The sequence below is a fragment of the Varanus komodoensis genome, unplaced genomic scaffold (assembly GCF_004798865.1).
Source record: "Varanus komodoensis strain SLA01 unplaced genomic scaffold, ASM479886v1 scaffold22, whole genome shotgun sequence".
Taxonomy (NCBI): Eukaryota; Metazoa; Chordata; class Lepidosauria; order Squamata; family Varanidae; genus Varanus; species Varanus komodoensis.
In genome coordinates, this window is record NW_025335606.1 from 3,366,525 (window position 1) to 3,386,949 (window position 20,425).

Consider the following 20,425-nt stretch of genomic DNA (forward strand, 5'->3'; position numbering starts at 1 on the left):
TATGAATAAGAGCCAGTGTGGTGTGGTGGTTAAGAGCATGGGACTGGGACTCAGACGATCTGGGTTCTAGTCCCTGCTCAGCCATGGAGCCCACTGGGTGACTCTGGGCCAGTCACAGACTCTCAGCTCAACCTACCTCACAGGGTTGTTGTGGAGATAAGATGGAGGAGGAGATGTAAGCTGCTTGAGCCCTTTGTTGGAAAAAGGCAGGATATAAATTTGTGAGCCACCCCGAGGTTTCGGCGAATGGGGCAGCATAGGAATTTTCTAAATAAATAAATAAATCGAAAAATAGATAAGTAAATAAATAAATAAGGGACCCAAACTCAACCCATGAGAATCTTTTCCAAACTTTCCTCACCGTGACATTTCTTCCAGAAAGCAATTTCTTTGCTATCAGATTGAATGAGAATGTGAAAAACGACAAACACAAATAAGGAGTGGAAGAAATCTCCCGTGCGACTTAATTTATACTGTTAATTTATATTATTTTAAGTAAGTTTATTTATGTTTGTGAGCTGCCTCAAGGCTTCAGCGAATGGGGCGGCATAGAAATTTCCTAAATAAATAAATAAATAAAATGCGGCACCAGGCCAACGTTGTGATCCCTCCCCTTAGCGCCAAATCGATCCAGGAATGCATGCTCTTTGCTGCTGGGATCTGATGCTGCATGATTTCTGCCATTGCAGTTGTTTCTGGAGGCGGCTGGTATTTTGCCATTTCGTCACTGTGTCTCGCACAAGCATCGGCAGTGGCGATCTCTGCCATTTTATCTAGATGGCTGATTTTGGCTGTTTAGACAATAGATGGGAAGCTGGAGCAAAGGACGCAGGGATGCTGATGGGAACAGGGGGCACATCTGCTGCTCCAGCTGCTTCTTCCACCTGCCCATGGCTCACCTCCTTTTCCCTCTCTGAGGTCCACCTGCAACCATGATGGGGCAGTTGACGTGGTTCCTTCCATGCTGGTCCCAAGGGAGTTAGGATGGGGGCCTGGTCTTTGTAGTCCCCACTTTAAGCTCCTATGATCTTGAAGCTGGAACATTGAAAGTCCTATGGCCTTAAACACAGAAACATAGAAACAGTCAGAAGGGGTCTCCTGGGTCATCTAGTCTGACCTCCGGCACCAGCCGGCTCCGCTCATGACATGCCCACCATGTGGACGTCCAGCCTATCCTTGAACACCAGCACCGATGGGGCCTCAACCACCTCCCGTGGAAGCCCATTCCACACCCTTGGGGTCCCGATTGTCAGGAAATGCTTCCTGGCATCCAAATGGAACCTTGGTTCCCTGAGCTTTGCTCCGTTGGAGCACATCCTGCCTTCCTCTGCAGGGGAGAACAGGTCTCGACCCACCTCCGTGTGACACCCCCTCACGTACCTATATGTTGCCAACAGATCCCCTCTGAGTCTCCTCTCCTCCAGGCTGAAGAGACCCGGTTCCCTCAGTCTCGCCTCATACAGCATCCCCTGCAAACTGGCCACCAACCCTGTGGCCCTATGCTGCACTGACTCTAACCTGGCCATATCCTTTCTGTAATGAGGGGCCCAAAACTGAGCACAATACTCCAGTTGCGGGTGCACCAGAATCGTTTAGAGTGGTAGTTGTTTCATATCAGGAAGCTGTAGGGTTGTGCCCTTTGAGTCAACAGTCGAAAAACAATGGTTCTTTACCCACATGGGAAAGGAACTCTGCACAGGCTCAGAGGCTAACAGTCATGCAAAATATGGCTACTTCATTTACTGCAGGTTTTTCACATAGATAGTTTGGGAGCCCCAATAGAATTAATTGTTCCCACATATGTGCACATTTGTATTGTAGATAGTTTGGGAAAGTATTTTTTGACATTTGTTAACATTCATATAACTCTACCAAAAAAAGCTGTTAATTAATAGGCTGTTCCTTCATGCAAACAAGTCTCAGACTTGCTTCTCTTTTGGTATTTCTGGGATGGAAATAACTAATCATTTTTTCTCCCATCTTCTGATAAGAATAGGCATTTGGACTCGATTAACCCCACGGGGCTAAAAGACAGAACAGGTGAATTAGCTCCAGCTAGCGTTGCCACAAATGCCAAGCTATTAAACATGTAATTGGAATTTTTATTTGAGATCTTAACTTTTGTACATTGCAATAGATCTTTGCAAACAAAGAACACAATATGAAGCTGCTCAGGGATCAGCCGAAGCTGCCCTGGTTTCTTTCTTCCCCCTCTCCCGTTTTTTAAGGTAGGGAAGGCTTCCAATCCCATTTGTATGCAAAATACCCATTCCAGAGTTGACCATTTCTGCACGGGATGCTAACCTGCTCGGCCAAAAACAGCAGGGGTCCTGAATCCAGTGGTTAGAACACTGGACTAAAACCCGGGGGGGGGGGGGGCTCATAATTCAGCGGGGACTCAAACTCAGATCTCTGGAGTCCCAATCCAGCACGCTTGACCATTACACCACACTGGTTCTCAGTAAGACCATTCAGGTGAACTATGGGAGGCATTTTTGCACAGTACTGTTATTTTTTCTCAGTTTAGTCTACTACACAGGAAAGAGTCATGAAGATAAAATGGCAGGAGATCCCCACAGATGTTATGTACAATTATTTCATTGCATGCATATCCTCCTTTTCCCCTTGCAAGTAGCTCAAGACAACTTACAAGGTTGTCCTCTCCCTTTTATCTTCACAATAACTACAACCCTGTGAGGTAAGTTAGGCTGAGAGTCCAGGACTGGGCCAAAGTCACCCAGGGACCCTCACTGGACATGCGCACGATAGGCAGGTCATGAGCAGAGCCAGCTGGAGCCGGGGGCCAGACTAGATGGCCCGGGAGGCCCCTTCTGACTCGCTCTGTTTCTATGGACAACAGGATTCTGGACAATAGGCTAAACAGGAGCCAACAATGTGATGCCGCTGCCAAAAGGGCAAATGCTACCCTGGGATGCATCAATAGAAGTATTATTTCCAAATCATGAGAAGTAGTAGTTCCTCTATACTCCTCACTAGTCAAACCTCACCTGGAATACTGTATCCAGTTCTGGGAACCAAGATTTAAGAAAGATGCAGGTAAATTAGAAATGGTCCAGTGGAGGGCAACAAAAATGATCCAGGGTTTGGAAACCCTGCCCTATGAGGAAAGACAGAGAGAACTGGGCATGTTCAGCTTTGAGAAGAAAAGACTGAGGGGGGACATGAGATCCCTCTATGAGTACCTCAAAGGCTGTCACAAAGAGGAAGGTCAAGATCTGTTCTTGATGATGTCAGACTGTAGGACATGGAATACTCAGTTCAAGCTGCAGCAACCCAGATTCAGGCTGGACATCAGGAAATGCTTCCTCACTGTCAGACAGTGGAACCAGCTGCCTAGAGAGGTGGTGGACTCTCCCACACTGGAGACATTCAAGGAGAAACTGGACAGCCCTCTGAGTGGGATAGTGTGACTTGGAGTCCTGCAACAGCAGGGGGTTGGACTTGATGGCTTTCCTGACCCCTTCCGACAAGGTTTCAATATGGCTAGATGGAGGGGATGTAGTGGATGTGGTTTACCTGGATTTCAGCAAGGCCTTTGACAAAGTGCCCCACGATATCCTGGTTGAGAAATCGAGGAGTTTTGGGATAGATCGATACGCTGTCCGATGGATTAGGGCATGGCTGACGAGCCAAAAGCAGAGGGTAACCATTAGTGGGGAATCATCAGGATGGCGGCCAGTGACAAGCGGGGTCCCCCAGGGCTCTGTCCTGGGGCCGATCCTGTTTAATCTTTTCATCAGTGACATGGAAGAAGGGGTGAACAGTCTGCTGATCAGATTTGCAGACGACACTAAAACTGGGGCAGTGGCCACAACTGAGGAGCAGGTAGTCCAGGTCCAAAAGGATCTGGACAGACTATGGAAGTGGGCAGGGGACAACAGGATGGCGTTCAATGTGGATAAGTGCAAGGTCTTGCACTTGGGGCATAGGAATAGCTCTCATAAGTACAGGTTAGGGGACAAGTGGCTGGAGAGCAGCACTTGTGAAAGGGACCTCGGGGTACTGGTTGACTGCAGGCTAAACATGAGCCAGCAGTGTGATGCGGTGGTGAAGAGGGCGAACGCCACCCTTGGTTGCATAGCCAGAAGTGTGGCTTCTAGATCAAGACAGGTATTACTACCACTCTACACAACTCTGGTGCGCCCGTAACTGGAGTGTTGTGTTCAGTTCTGGGCCCCTCATTACAGAAAGGATATAGCCAGGTTAGAGTCAGTGCAGCGCAGGGCCACAAGGTTGGTGGCCAGTTTGCAGGGGATGCCGTATGAGGCAAGACTGAAGGAACTGGGTCTCTTCAGCCTGGAGAAGAGGAGACTCAGAGGGGATCTGTTGGCGACATACAGGTATGTGAGGGGATGTCACACGGAGGTGGGTCGAGACCTGTTCTCCCCTGCAGAGGAAGGCAGGATGTGCTCCAACGGAGCAAAGCTCAGGGAACCAAGGTTCCATTTGGATGACAAGAAGCACTTCCTGACAGTTAGGACCCCGAGGGTGTGGAATGGGCTTTCACGGGGGATGGTTGAGGCCCCAAGAGGGTGTTCAAAGATGGGCTGGACATGCACATGGTGGGCATGTCGTGAGCAGAGCTGGCTGGAGCCGGGGGTCAGACTAGATGGCCCTGGAGGCCACTTCTAACTCACTCTGTTTCTATGTTTCCAGCTCTACTATTCTATGCCTCTATGATTCTATGGCCGAGTGAGGACTAGGACCCAGATTTTTCAATCCGTATTTGGGCACTCCAACAGCTTATGTGCAAATGTTAATTGAGATGCCCTGCTGTCAACATGGAAACAATTGTCCTGATTTAAATAGAAATGCAATGCATCCCACCAGAGTGGGGAAGGATGCGGCTGGGTGACCTATATCTCACTGCATCTGCTGTCCAGGGTGCTAACTTTATGAGCAGCGTCAGGTCCTCTCTTCCCCTCTCCTTTGGTTCTTCATCTTCAATTCGGAGTCAGACTGAATAGCCCTTTAAACAGGCAATTCCTTTCAATAGCACACCCTTCTTGGTGGAGGACTGTTGACGCCCCTCCAAGCACAGGTTGTCCTTTGGAATGAAGATTAGAATCACCCTGCCTGAATGCCAAGATGCATTTATTTAGGGTACAGTACTAGGGAAAACATTCAACCATTCTCCAATCAGCACAGAACAGTGATGTGATTGCAGAATGGATGTATGCTTCCAGGCCCAATTAAGGTGCTGGTTGTAACCTATGAAGCCTGACCTGTGTGCCTTCGGAATGCAGTACCTTTTGGCGTGCTGCTCCAAGCCCCGATCTATCTGGACACTACACTCTGCCTCTGGGGCCTTCCTCTGGATGCCAGTCCCTCGAGAGGCTTGGAGGGTGGCAACTAGGGGCAGTCCTTTTGGTGGTGGCTCCCGTCTTCACAACAGTCTCCCTGCCGCGGCCTGCCTGGTGCCAAATTGGCCATCGTTTGGTGCCAGGTTGACACAGCCCTCCTTGCAGACCGTTCAGGGACCTGACACAATTAGCCTTTCTTTTATTCTTTGCAGGGTCTTTTGTCACTTTGTCTCTTAATGTTCTTTTATGCTATTTTAAATTAATGTTAAATAACTTTTAATGTTTTTATCTGCATTTTATGCTTTGTGGTAAACTGCCCAGAGAGCTTCGGCTACAGGCAGTATGGACATAAACAAACAATAAAATGTTTAACCAAAATGACATCCCACTGAATTCTGTGGAACACTGAAGGCACTTTAAGACACTGAGAACTGCAGTTGCACAGTGCAAACACACTCAGAATGAACCGCCAGAGTACTTCCTTCTACCTGGACATGCGCTGAATTGTCCTATGGGAACATCACAGTGGCTCTTTCCATTTTGTCCAGGAACACTTCTTCATGCAGGTGTCAGAGGAACTCAACGTCTCCGTCCCCTGATCCTGTTTTAGGAGTCACACTTCCAAAAGATTCCTCTTATACATGGATAAAGAAAGCAATTATTATAATGACCGCATGCATTTGCAGTGGTCTTTTGACCAGAGGAAATAAACACTGAGTAAGGCTGTCACCCTGGAATACATCTCACTAGCCAGGAAAATAGGAGTCCGTAATCATATATTTGTGAAATTAGGACATGGGCAATGGTTAGGGTAATTTTCCATTATAGTTCAATTCAGAATTGCACATTAAAATGTAAAAATAGCAACGAGAGTATAGAATTCATTATCTGGTACCTTACAGTTGAGCAGTATTTAACAATAAGAAGGTACAGTGTTCAGTGAAGTAGCTCTTCTTTATTGGGTAGTGTAATCTCTGACTACTGGTTTGTACAATATTTGGCCATCTTGGAATGCATTAATTGTTTCGTTAGAGAAGTGTAACATCCATTAATGGGTTGCATAATACTTACCTTGAGGAATACTAATATTTGACTTCACAAAAAGAAGCAAGTGAGTTTGCATTTAGATCAAATGTTTGAAACAGTAATTTTAAACTGATTCTTCTCCTTAATTACATTCACAGATTATTAAACGTGATAGAAGCTGAAAATGAATGACTCCAACAGTAAGGAAGTGAACAATGTACATTCTAGAAGCACAAAGAGAGAGAAACTGTAGGGATGTGTTTTCAAAGTGAAGCTAAGAGCATGTGAAAAATTTCTGAGGGGTCAGTCTTTAAGGACATTACTCTACACATGCTCAGAGGCATTCTGACCTTAGCATCAGTGTTCACCTATCAACAGACAAGAGACAGCTAAATGTCCTGACACTGGAATAATAACATATCCAGGAAAAATCTTGTTTGCCTTCCCTTCTCTTTTCTTTGAGATGGCAAAGAAAACATTTTAAACCTTCCCACGAAGAAAAGAAAGAAATGGCAGTATCATGATTGGCATTACCAGATACTTAGATTAGACTCCTACTCCTGACTTGTGCATCTGTTCTTTGGATGTGCTGTTGTTAGCCTTCTTGATGGGTTCTGTGGTACATGCAAAAGCAGAAAGACTGGAGACAGATCTTTCTTTCTTGCTTGCTTGCTCTGGCTTCTTATATTCTTGTTTTTGCAGCTGGGTGGAATAAAAGCATGCGGGATGGACCTGTAAAATTCTGAATGAGATATCCGCTAAGTGGTGGAAATGGAGTTGGAGGTCTCTGTGGAATACAGAAGGGTGGTGATGGAACTCGACTCTGATCGAGCGGGGCTTTTCTTGCGTTATGAACTTCCCTTCCTTTTGTCTATTGCAGTACTGAGCAAAAGACTTCCTGGATTTCTCTCTGTTATTAACATATGTATACTGTGATTCTCTCTCTCTCAATCTCTCTCTCTTGCAAAGAATCAGAGAGACATACCGATGGTCCTCTTCCCCAGCTTACCCTCACAATGATCTTGTGGAGTAGGTTAGTCTGAGAGTCCAGGACTGCCCTAGAGTAACCCAGCGAGCTTCAAGGCCAAGTGTCAAATGGCTGAATGGAGGCTGGAAACTGGATCTCCCCAGTCTAGCCCTCTAACCATTGTACCACACTGCTCTATAGCCATGCAGCCGCACAAAGCACAAGACCTAACATGTAGGAGAATCTCAATATTTCTAAATATGCATATAGTACAACATTTAATGAGAAATGCAGACCATATTTGGAAGAAATCCTTTGCTTGTTTGCACACAAAAAATATGGCTAAGCAATGGAGTGAGTTGTGGTATTGTTTTCCTGACTAAACATATGCAGGATTGCACTCTTTAAAAGTTCTTAGAATTCAATCCTCAAATGAAAAGAACTGTCTGCTCACAAGTAAGCCCCACCCTGTGGGACTTGGCTTGGGGACAAGTGATTCCTATGGCAGAGGGACTTTTTATCCATTGTGAGTTGTATCCTGGATTATTTTATAGGCTCTATCTGTGAGCCTGAAATAGGTTCCAATAGGTCTTCCCGCCCATGAGGTTCACCACATGGGCAGCTCCTGTGAAGCTCAGAATAAAAAAAATATATTTTATTTATTTATTTATTTAAAACATTTCTATGCTGCCCCCATCGCAACAAAGCCTCGGGGCGGCTCACAACAAAAACAAAAACAAACAAAATCATATAAAAATTTATACACTAAGAATATTGCAAGGGATAAGAGCTCCATAAAACCAGCAGACTTCTCTGCATGGACATGATTAAGTCCTGAGCCCTGTGCTTTCCAACATCTTTATTACTGATTTAGAGGAGGAAGTACAAGGAAAGATAATCAGATTTGCAGATAATACAAAACTGGATGGAACAGCAAACACCCTGGAAGACAGAAAGAAGATTCAGGGTGATCTTGATAAACTTGAATGCTGGGCTCAAAGCAACAGAACAAGAATCAGTAAGGACAAGTGCCAAGTTCTCCATTTAGGAAAAAGAAACCAAAGGCATCGGTACAAGATGGGGAATACGTGGCTCAGCAGAACTGAAAAAGACAAACATCTCGGAGTAATTGTGGACAATAGGCTAAACATGAGCCGACAATATGATGCAGCTGCCAAAAGGGCAAATGCTGTTTTGGGATGCATTAACAGAAGTATTACTTCCAGATGATGAGAAGTTGTAGTTCCTCTATACTCCTCACTAGTCAGACCTCACCTGGAATATTGTGTACAGTTCTGGGCACCAAGATTTAAGAAAGATACAGGTACATTAGAAAGGGTCCAGTGGAGGGAAATGAAATTGATCCAGGGTTTGCCTGGCACTGACACTTTATTCTTCTTGACACCAGTCCAAGACCTTTTTATTTTATCAATGTTTTATGGTTTGTTATTTTAATTGGCGCTTTATAGAAGATGTGATGCTGCACTTTATTTTCAGTCTGTCCTGAGACAGGATAGAAAAGCTCTCAATAAATAAATAGATAAAATAACCTTTCAGTGCAAAACTGGACAGCCCTCCTGCAACAGCTGGGGTTGGACCCGATGGCCTTCTTGGCCCCTTTCATTTCGTCTATTCTGTAATGAGGAGGGCATTAAGGAAAGCAAAGGCAGCCTCGCCTTCCTCGATCGCTCACACCATTGCAGCCTAAGTACTGTTAAACATTGCATGCATATTTTCGGTATTTGAATATTTAAATAAAAAGGCAAAACTCCCTGGGATACGTCGTAAAATGCAATATAAAAAACCCAGAAAATATCCTAACCTCCCCTCTGCTCCCTAAAGGCGCTGGAAAAGATTTATGTGCAACTTCGCCTAACCTGCCGAGGAAGAAGGGTGGGACTACAAAGCCTAGCACGCCGGGCCGGGAGGGGCGCTGCATCAGGGATGGTGGTCTCGCTCGCCCCCGCCCCCTCCGTTGAAAGCCGGGGCTCGTCGCTTATTTTTGCGCTGACCAATCATCTTCATTCTCGCCTCTTCGCCGGCTTCTGATTGATTGCACGGAAGGAGCTCTCTGCGGGCTGCCATGTTGGCTTTCATTCCGTTACGTGGGCGCAGCCATACTGTTCTTCCCGGCCCACGGCGCCCGCCATCTTTGTGTAGGGAAGACTTGCGGGAGCCCTCCCGTGCCGCGGAGGGAAGGCAGCTTCCGAAGCAGCGCAGCGGAGCCCCCTTGCCCTTCAAAACGATGGCGGCCTAGGACGCGCCTGGCCCAATCAGACGGCCGGCCGGGGCGAGGCGCCGGCTGATTGGATGACGGGGGGCGCGCGGTGGGAGGGGCGCCCGGGCAGGCATCAGCTGTCGGGGACGGAAGGGCGAGCGAGGAGGGAGGTGCCTGCACCCGCCGCCATGGGCGAAGCGGAGAAGTTCTGCTATGTGTACAGCTGCGACCTGGACATTAATGTGCAGCTCAAGATGTGAGTGGGCTGGGGGGAGGGGCGCGCGCGTGCACGGGGCGGCGCGTGCCCGCGTGCCCGCTCGGCGCCTTGCGGGCTTGCACGGGGGCAACGATCCAGCGCACCCCATCCATGCGTCTGGAGCCTCCGGGGGCTCTCTGGTGGGGATTTTCTGGCTGGGCCCCCTCCCCTCCCTTCCTCTTTCCATATATTCCTACCCCGCCCGCCCCCCAAGTTGGCGCGCTCCAGGAGGGATTGCACACTGCAGGTTCCATCATCCCCAGCAGAGCGGGTGGCCGGGGAGGATGGGAGCTATGCTCCAAATCATGTGGGATGGGCCTGGTGGGGAAAGCTTGGGGAATTATGATAGTCCCCCAGCAGAGAAAAAAGGGTGATCCTGAACTCCCATGCTCCTGCGTAAGTGAGGAGCAGTGCCATCAGGAAAGCAGGGTGTTTACCATCTAAACATACCTAGAGTTGCATCCCCGTAATAGCAGTTTTATCTTTGATGCCTTTTTTTGGCGGGACGCGTGTAAAACCCTTTTTGTCTACCCTGCTTCTTTAGCGGGAGCTTGGAAGGGAAAAGAGAGCAGAAGAGCTACAAGGCAGTGCTGGAAAATCCCATGCTGCGGTTCTCAGGACTCTACCAGGAAACCTGCTCCGACTTGTATGTCACCTGCCAGGTGTTCGCAGAAGGAAAACCCCTTGCCCTTCCTGTTCGGACGTCCTACAAAGCGTTCAGCACCCGGTGGAAGTGAGTGGCTGTCCTCAAAGTTTGGATGGTTCATGACCCTGTTTCTGGGCAGGCCACTTGTGGGAGATCCCAGACACTGGGAAAATAAATTAGGAGGTCTTCACCCAGTACTGGATAGGTTGACGCTTTAGGACATAAGAGGAGCCCCGTGGGATGAGACCGAAGGTCTTTCTGGTCTTGCATTCTGTTCCTGTAGTGTGGGCCCCAGCAAGGATGATGCAGGGGGGGTTGGGTTCCCCTCCACCTCTGACCAAATCTTTTTCTTGGTGCTGGGAAAGACACAGAAGGCCCTGGCTCTCCCAGGAGGAAGATGGCTAGAATGCCTGGGAGATGGGAGAAAAGACCTCCGTGGATGTGATCTTGCCTACCATTGTCATCCGGGGAGGACCTTGGCGACAGCCATCCAGCCCACACCGAAATAATGCTCTGCACCCTTGGCACACTGTCCTGGATGTCTGGAGAATGAATATAGCTGTCATAACTGGCCATGGAGGTCTGCCTGTTCCTGTACAAGCCTTCCTGTACATTAACATGCCCCTTCCCTGAAACAGGATACATGGTACCCTGAGAGATGGAGACGTCTTAGTGTTGGCTCCCACGGGACCAGCCTGGTTACCTGTGGAAGGACAGACAAATATTTTATCCTCGTGTGTATTTGTGTCTTAATTTTTTGTTGATTGTTTAGAAAATTGGCCCAAGAGTTTTGCAGGCAGGCAGAATATGGACCTTCTGAACAAATATATTTTATAAAATTGTTCCCTGTGGCCCCTGCGAGACCCTTAACTTGTGCCCTCATCTAATTCCCTTTTAAAGGCTTTGGGCTGCCGACTGTTGTCCACTGGGGAGAAATAGGCTTTCTGGAGGCCCAAAATGCTGCTTATGGATTTGTTGGGTGACTCTGAGTCCCAGCATTAAAAGAGAGAGAACTGCTTCCTATCCCAGTTTTCCACACCATGGAACACTTGATGAATGTTTTTCGTGTCTTCCTTTGTCTTCGTTTCCTCCTTCTCCTAAACTAAAAGGCCCAGATGTGTTATTTATTCCTGAGAGGGCAGATTTCTGAACTTCTGCTCAACTTCTTTGGCTTCTGCTCAGCATAGCTCTGGAACGTGAGTGACTGTAGGCAGAACTGTGTTCCAGATATGAAAGCATCATCCATTTCTATAAGGTGGCAGTTACTTGCTGGGTGGTTTTATTTTCGATCCTTTTCATCATATTTGGCTTTGGGGTGGGGGGGAGTAGTAGTGACAGTCTGCCTGTGTAGAAACCCTGCAGTTTTCCCCGTGTGCTGATCTTTTTGCACATGTGTAGGTTGGAAAGGTTTTTGAACGTCCAGGAGAAAAGCACCCCAACACCCTCTTCCAGCTTGAATCTCTCCAGATTTTTGGACTGCCAGTCCTATCAGTCCTAGTGGTCAGGGATGATAGAAACAGAGCGAGTCAGAAGGGACCTCCTGGGCATCTAGTCTGACCCCCGGCTGCATGGGCTTTGGTTGGCGAAGTCAAACATTTGCTGCCCTGGCTTGATCTTACAGGGCCTTGAAGGATATAAAAATGGATACAGACCTAATCTAATGGCAGTTCTCTGTCCTCAGCTGGAATGAGTGGTTAAAACTGCCGGTCAAATATCCGGACTTGCCACGGAATGCCCAGGTGGCCTTGACAATCTGGGACATTTATGGACCTGGCAAAGCAGTGCCCGTTGGGGGAACGACGGTCTCACTCTTTGGGAAATACGGGTAGGTGGTGATTTGATTTTCCTTCTCTTTCTTTTCTTCTTGTCCTCAGCAGTTCAAACTAGGAAATGTAAAGTCAGAAGGACATCTGCAAACTTGAGAATGGCCTCCAATCTGGCCTCCTGTTCACCCAGGGTTTAGACAAAGCTATGGTGCAGCAGGATCCTGGTGCTGGCCTTCCAAGGTGCATTTACTTGCCATTGTTGTCCATAGGCCCCGATCCCCAGGACACAGCCTTCCCCAGCCTGATATCCTGCAGATGTACTGGGCCACATTGCCAGGCTGGGGTGTTTTGAGAATCGCAGTCCAACCCAGCATCTGTGGGGCGTGAGGCTGAGTTACGGTTGGGCGTTCCCAGGGTCACAGAATGGCGCACTGAAAGAGAAGGGAGACCTGGGTGGGCGCCCCCATTATTAGAAGGGGATGTGTGTGCGTCGCCCCAGACAGCGTGCCTGCCGAAGCGATGGGGGTGGGATTCCATTGAGCACCGTGCTGGTCTTTCTGTCTGTGAGCGTTTGGTCCATGCCAGCATGGCAGTTCCCCAGTCTGTCCTTCTCTTGTAGGATGTTTCGCCAAGGGATGCATGATCTGAAAGTCTGGCCCAACATGGAGGCAGACGGCTCGGAGCCCACCAAAACGCCTGGCAGGACTAGCAGCACCGTTTCGGAAGATCAGATGAGCCGACTAGCCAAGGTGAAAGGGAATTCCTGGCTTTCTTTCTGGTGTTGCTCATCTGCAGTATTTGTTCATTAATGCATTATATTTAGTCAAGTTTTATTATTTATTTATTTATTTATTTATTTAGAATATTTATATGCCGTCCTGTCGCGAAGGCCTCAGGACGGCTTACATACATAAAATAATATAAAACATAACACAAATGAATTACAGATCCACACTGGCTGCAGTTAAAAACATAAATAATCCAATATTAAAAGTTATTAAAATATTGTTGGAATAAAGAGGTCTTAACCTGGTGTGAAAAACAAATAACGACGGCGCCAGGCGGACCTCGCTGGGGAGCGCATTCCATAGGCTATTATTTTCTCCATAAATTCAAAACTTAAAACAACAGTTATTCAGGACATTGGACATACTGAGTTGACATCTCACTCTTTTTTTTGCATTCAACAGCCATATTCAGTTCTATGCATAGTCCCGTTTCTGTAACCAATGATAGAAAATATTCCAAGTTTGATAGAAGCATGTATTCGCCTTCAAAGATAAGGTCGATCTGTCCATCTCCATGCAATCAAAATCTTTTTTAAATCAGCTCTTCAGTAGGTGGCTTTTCGCTTCTCCAATGTTGGGCAAATGCAATCCTCACCACAGTAATTATATGTAAAGTCAAATATATAGCTTGTTTATTGAGATTATCAGGAATAATACCTAATAGAAAGACTTTAGGTTTAAATGTTAATAGTTTGGGCAGCATTTCCTCAAGCCATTTGTGTATGTTAACCCAGGATTTGTTTGCCTTAACACAAGTTCACCACAAATGATAGAAAGTACCAGGTTTGTGTTTACATTTCCAACATCTATTTGACAAATTTGGAAACATTTCTGCTAATCTATTTGGTGATAGATACCATCTGTAAAACATTTTATAAAGGTTTTCTTTATATGAAGATGCTAGGGTTATCTTGATATTTCTTTCCCATAGCTTTTGCAATTTCTGTAACTCAATATTATATCCATTAATTTAGTGTATTTTTACCCCACCTTTATCCCATTGTGGAACTCAAGGTGGCTACAGGCAGTTCCCAGGTGGTCTCCCCTCCAAGCTCAGGCCAGCTTAAGACCTGCTTAGCTTCAACATGGGGGGTGCCTTCTGTGCCTTCAGACCATACTCGGGGCCTGTGTTGCGCTGCGTTCTTCCACTGTCCATGTGTGGGGTGTAACTTTAGTTGGGATTACTTCAGGGTTTGGTGGGGTGGTGGACAGACACAGCTTTCAGGTACAACGATCAGGGCAGAAAACGGAAAATTGCAAAGTAACCTCCTGCTAGACCTTGGAGACTTGGAAAGAAATAAGATATTTATTAGTTGGTTTATTACATTTCTCTATTGCCTAATAGCCCAATTTCTCCAGGCAGTTCCCAACAATTAAATGCATAAAACAGAACACAGTAAAATGCAATGTGAAGATTTTGAAGCTTAGCATTGCACTGTAAAATAAAACCCATGCTAAAAGATAGCACCAGTGCAAAGATTTAAAATGCAGGGACAGATTTACAATTACAGAAACTGTGAGACTAAAACATCTAGAAAAAGGAGGTCTTCATCTGTCGCTGGGAAGGGCACTGCTTCCCTCTGCGGGGAGCTCAATTCACAACAGGGGGTGCCAGAACAAAACAGGCACTCCTTAGCCCCCTCCCATCTCCCAGAGAAGGACCACAGAAGATGGTCTTTGGGTCCAGCCAGGTACATCAGGGCAAAGAGCATCCTTTGGGTGTATTCACTGGGAAGACCTCCTTCCTCTTTGACTCCCAAGCGGGGAGAAGCGCTGGAGTCTCATTTCAGCAAGTTGCACTGGGCCATGGAAGCTCACTGAAATCCTGTGTGGCAGCGGAGGCTGACCCTCTTCATCCTCTCCACTGAGCACAGATTTTGGCTGGCTACGAAACTATGGGCTCTTGCCACAGGATCATAGAGGAGTAGAGCTGGAAGGGGCCATCATGTCCAGCCCCCTGCTCAGTGCTGGACTCCCAGTTCAACCATCCCTCTCGGGTGGCTGTCCAGCTGCATCTTGAATGCCTCCAGTGTGGGAGGGCCCACCAGCCCCTTAGGCTTTTGGTTCCATTGCAGTACAGCTCTTCCAGTCAAGAGCTTTTTCCTGATATCTAACTGGAATCTGGTTGCCTGTGGCACCAGTCTGTTATTTTGGGTCCTGTACTTTGGGATGATGGAGAAGGATCTAGTCTTTCAAGTCCTTGGAGAGTGTTATCCGATCTCCCCTCAGTCTCCTCTTCTCCAGGCTGACCATGCCCAGCTCTTTCGATCCCTCCTCAGAGGGCTTGGTTTCCACTCCCATGATCAACTTCGTTGCCCTCCTCTGAACGTTTTCCCAGTCTGTCTGCATCTTTCTTGAAGTGCGGTGCCCAGTACTCTAGATGAGGTCCAACTAGTGCCAAATAGAGGGGAACCAGCCCCGAAAGTTATTCTTCTCTTAATGCAACACAGTATAGCATTAGCTTTTATGCATTTATTTGCATAAAATCATGTATTTCTTTGCAGCCAGATGTGCTGAACCTTTGTGATTTGGAGGGGATAGGCTAAGTATTTCTGGCCCTTTTCCTCTCGTGAGGAACTCGGAGCTTGACAAAGCTCCATTTTATGCTCACAACAACACCACCACCACCACCACTGTGAGGTAGGTTGTGCCGAGAGTCTGATTGGCCCAAAGTCACTCAAGAAAGTTAATGGCCAGGTGGGAAATGAGAACCCAGATCACTTCGATTCCCCAGTGCATTCCCGCACCACACTGGTGCTTACGTAATAAAAGGCCATGCACAATAAAAATTTAAACCTTTTTATTTAAACGTTATTTTAATTGTTAATATTATTTATTTATTTTATTCTTTGGCCAGGGCGACTTAATTTATACTGTTAAATTATATTGTTTTATAGGATGTTATTTATTTATGTTTGTGAGCCACACCAAGGCTTCGGCGAATGGGGCAGCATAGAAGTTCCCTAAATAAATACATACATACATACACACATACATACATACATACAACTGCAAGAATTTTAAAAATCAGTACAGAGCGAATGGGGCGGCATAGAAGTTCTCTAAATAAACAAACAAATAAATAAATAAATACAACTGCAAGAATTTTAAAAATCAGTACAGAGACCTGTAAACCAAATTTTGAATTACTTTACCAATTCAAGTGAAACCAGTTAAGCCTACGACTAGATGTAACCTCTTCCACACCATCTGCTGCCTGAGAGTTGTTAAATGCCTCAGCACAGTGGGAAGTCTTAAATTGCTGCTGAAAGAATAGCAGAGACGGTACCAGTCAGGCTTCAGTGGAATGATGGGTGATGGTTCCAGAATTTGGGGGCCAGCACAGAAAAGGCCCTTTCCCATATTGCTACCCTCTGAGCTTCGCTTGGAGATGGGACTCAGAGGAAAGCCTCTTAGGTAGAGCATCATATCCAGGTAGTTTGTATTTAGGAAAGGGATTTCATCGACTATCACAGCCCCAAGCCGTGTGGGATTTCAGAGTTTGCAACCAGCGTCTTGACTTAGGCTCAACAGCACAAGCAACCCGTTGAAGGTTTTTTTTTCCCTGTCGAAACTTGCACTGGATTGCACCTTAAATGCAGAATATGAGCATGGCACCTGAGTGCAAGATCACCCAGTACAGCTTAGAGCCAGCAGAGCATAAGAGCAATGCAACAAAGTTCAAGAGAGTTTCGTGGATCTTTAAACTCCAAAAGCCTTCGTAAAGTTTATAAACACCACAGACTTTCTGGCTGAAAAACCTGTGATCTTTCCTTTGCTGCCAAAAAGCAGCTACACCTGGACTCAGCTGGCCAGGTAGGGCAAGGGGAAGATGGGAAAAGCTTTCTAGTGGCCTGATCTTGCCCTTTGTGACGGAAACCTGGCCCAGTGGTGTTTAGGACTGTCAAGATTGGCTCAGGGCTTAGAATTGGGCATGGAAGCCACTTGGACGATTCAGCTGGTGGGTGTCCTGAATTGGCTGCAGTGCCATTTCCTACCTCTCAGGGCACTGTTGGTGCGTGGCCGTTAACACGCATCTCCTTTAAACACCAAGCACAACAGCCAACATTAGAGCTTTTCCTTTCTCTTCTTTCTCAAAGGTGGATGTCAGATTTCACAAGTTTCAAGGCAGCTCACCTTGGCTCTGTGCAAATTGAAGTGAGCGGCTGGAACAGGGTTATAAATATGTCTGTCTGATCTTTTTGAAATTTACCATGGCAATAAACTAACTTGTATGGAAGCTGCATGTTCCTCTTAAAAGGCTAGTTTACCTTGGAATTCTAATAAAAATGCATTATAATCCACACATTTATAGGCAGAGGATCTCTCTGACTTAGCCAAGGTTGCATTCAAGAGCAATTGTTACTTTCGCGAATGTCAGGTTTGTGGCATCAACCGTCCCCCGCCATTATTTCTTGCTGGCAGGCAGTCTGTGCCGAAATCTGTAACAAATGCACAATTAAATCAAGAGACGGAGCAGGACTGAGCTGTCTTCTGGGGAGTGTGGTTGGCCCAAGCGTGTGGGTTTGTTCTTGAGGTGGGATGCAGAATCCTAAGCATCTCAGGGCTCAGTCCTGCTTGTTCCGTCCTCAATGTATGTATCTGAACTTGGAGAGGGAGAATGTGGGAAGCACTGTTCACCTCCCCACCCATCCTGCTGTTCAGTTCCGTGAGACAGCCAGTTTTGAACATCTAGCTGATGTGCTTCAGAAGGGGAGGGAAGGTTGTGGATATCTGGTGAGCTGGCTGCTCCCCTCTCCCTTCTCCCCCTCCATATCTTCTCTCCAAGGTTGATTTTTCAACCTTGGAGAAGCAGCTTGTCCAGTTCCTTCACACCAGCTTTTGCTGACCTTGGATCTGGGACTCTGGACTATCTTATGGAGAGTGTATAATAGGCCACAGGATCTCTCCCCCCCCCCCCCCCTCTCTCTCTCTCTCTCTCTCTCTCTCTCTCTCTCTCTCTCTCTCTCTCAGAGTAAGTGGGAAGTGGAGCTAGAATATACTCTGGAGAATTAAATTGCCACAAAGCTCCTCCTTTCTCCATCCGACTAGGATAAACTTAATAAAGTACAAAGAATAGTCTGAGTAATTTAAGTAATTAGTAGAAGATGCCGCATGCACCCAATGCAATGAGCTTTTGGAAATCTTTGAACCAGAAAAGTTTCTTGCAAGATTTTAGGTTACTCTGCAAAGGGAAATGTTCAGCTTGCATTAGGAAGTACAGTATCTCCTGAACAGGATTTGCCTTGCCTTGCTGCACAGTTAAACAAAACCATCTTTCTACCCAAAGGGGATGTACGTAGCGTTGTGCACAGCGCTGACTGGCTGAGCATGTTCCTCTTACTGCCTTTCGCAAAAGTGGGGCCTCCCCTTGCTTCCTGACACCTTGAATGCAGATTCAGCTATTCCGTGTGTGGGTGATCAGGACTTTCAACATGAGTTAGGCATGAGGTGCTACCACTGGCTGTACCTTTTTGATTCTGCTCTCAAATTCCAGCTGTCCCCGCACTGGCCAAGCTGGACTCATGGCTTTCTCCTCCTCTTGGCTTTCTCCTCCCAGTAGCATTGGATAAAGCAGGGAGATCTTGAAAGTCCAGGAGAACCATCGAGCATGCAATTCATTTCCACTCATTTTTGAGGGCAGAAAGAACTACCCATCCTGAATAATGTTTGGGTAGCTTTTGGATCACATCTTTGCCTCATGGGATCATTTGAGCATCTCAAGGAAGAATGGAAGAATTGTCCTGCTGGATCAGACCAAAGTCCTGTCCCACAATGACCAGACAGATTCTTCTGGAGACCTTCAAGCAGGTTATGGACACCACAGCGCCCACCCACATGGCTGCCCGGGTGCCCTTTTACATGCCACCTTCTTTGTGGAAAAGCCGTCACGGTGGGGCGTGGCCATTATTACGAAGTCAAGCTCCAAAAGGATATAAAGGTGAACGTGAAAAAACATTCAGACATAAAAACAGCTACAGCATTGAAAGGGCTCAATTGAAAAACTGCATCTCCACCTGCTTTCGAAAAGCCAGGAGAGCAGGGCCTGTTTGTAGTTCTTGAAGGAAGGCGTTCTCTTGTGTGTGAGTGTTCACCTTCGTGTGTTTTTACGGTTTGCTGCCTTTGAAGATGGCCTGGATGGTAGATGAGAGAGAGAGAGATCCAAGAGTAAGATGTTTCATGTGTCCCTGGCAAAAAAGCCCTGGTAGCCAAGTAGCCCCATAGTGGGGTGGGATTTAGATAGTCCCCATAGATAGTTAAGTCCTCAGCCACAAATTCTCCATGAATTTGTCCAGTTCCCTTGTAAAGTTGTTCACGTTGGGGGCCATCCTTATTCCCTGCAGAAGCAATTCCCTTAGCTTTGTATTCTGTGCTGTTTATGGATGGCCAGGACTTCACTGGCTGGGCAGCAAGTGTCCATCTTATGGCAGGGATCTCTTTTACCATATATTTACATTAAGGTGAGCCTTTGACCCACGAAACTACAGATTAGCTTGTCCCAAAACCGTTGCAGCTGTTGCCTGTGCTAACTTTTGAAGCTGTGGACATTTTAGGAAAATTGGACCTCCAGGTTCAGCAGCCCTTGGATCCGAATGCCAGTTTCTTGGGGGGCAAGCTCTTGATTTCATTCCCTGCTTCTTGGAGGCATCTCGTTGGCTGCTAATGCTGAGGATGGATGCAAGTCGAGGTGCACTCAGACCCCATGAAGCTTCTCCAAGCTGATGTACTTTTTTACTCTGTCAAGTAAGAAAGTACTTCTCATCTATGAATAGTACTCAAAGTTAGGCCTCTGTTCTGTGGAACCAGTGGAATAAATGAGACAGAAGTTAGTCAAGGTGAATTTGAGCTCCATTCATTTTAGTGGGTCTACTCAGTGCAGACTGACCTTGGTTGTTAATTATGTATCCTCTTTCCCAAGCGAAGTTTGAGGAGCTGCTGTGGTGTAATTCATGCACGTTCTCTCAGGGTAATGTAAGGAGCCAGGCCCATGTGGCCAATGCTTTTCTAAATTTTTATTTGTTTTCAGAAAATACAGTGGAGGGGGGGGCAATGATTATAGAAGAAGAAAAGAAAAAGAATGGTCAGTGGAGCCAAAGGTCATTCTTCGGATTTGACAAGCAACTCCTCATTGAAACGCATTTACGGTAGACAAAGGTCTCTCCCAACCTGTCTCTGTCCCTCCCATTCAATTCTCAATCATATATTTATAGTTACAAATTAGAACATTGCTCTGGTACTTGGGTAATCACAGATGTTCGTATAAATTATGTTTTCTTTAACCAGTATTTAAATTGTGCAAAGTAAATCTTCCATCTTTCAGTTAATCCTTTAACTGGTCTTCCATTGAATAGTTAGCTTTGCCATCGCTGTGTGCTTGGCTAGCTTGTTTTTCCGATCTTCAGCAGCTAAGTTACCCTCAGCTTTCTTGGTCAG

The 20,425-nt window shown here is 46.5% G+C and overlaps 1 protein-coding gene across 9 annotated transcripts in view; it reads left to right on the forward strand.

Moving 5' to 3' along the window:
• The first annotated feature begins 9,693 nt into the window (after positions 1-9,693).
• Positions 9,694-20,425, forward strand: part of PIK3C3 (phosphatidylinositol 3-kinase catalytic subunit type 3) — a 101,895-nt gene continuing 91,163 nt past the window's right edge. For all 9 annotated transcript variants that reach the window (XM_044431221.1, XM_044431227.1, XM_044431224.1 and 6 more), the window contains exons 1-4: positions 9,694-9,791; positions 10,336-10,524; positions 12,119-12,262; positions 12,823-12,952. In XM_044431221.1, coding sequence (XP_044287156.1) covers positions 9,724-9,791; positions 10,336-10,524; positions 12,119-12,262; positions 12,823-12,952 — 531 coding nt within the window. In that variant the 5' untranslated portion in view covers positions 9,694-9,723. The remainder of the gene's footprint in view (positions 9,792-10,335; positions 10,525-12,118; positions 12,263-12,822; positions 12,953-20,425) is intronic.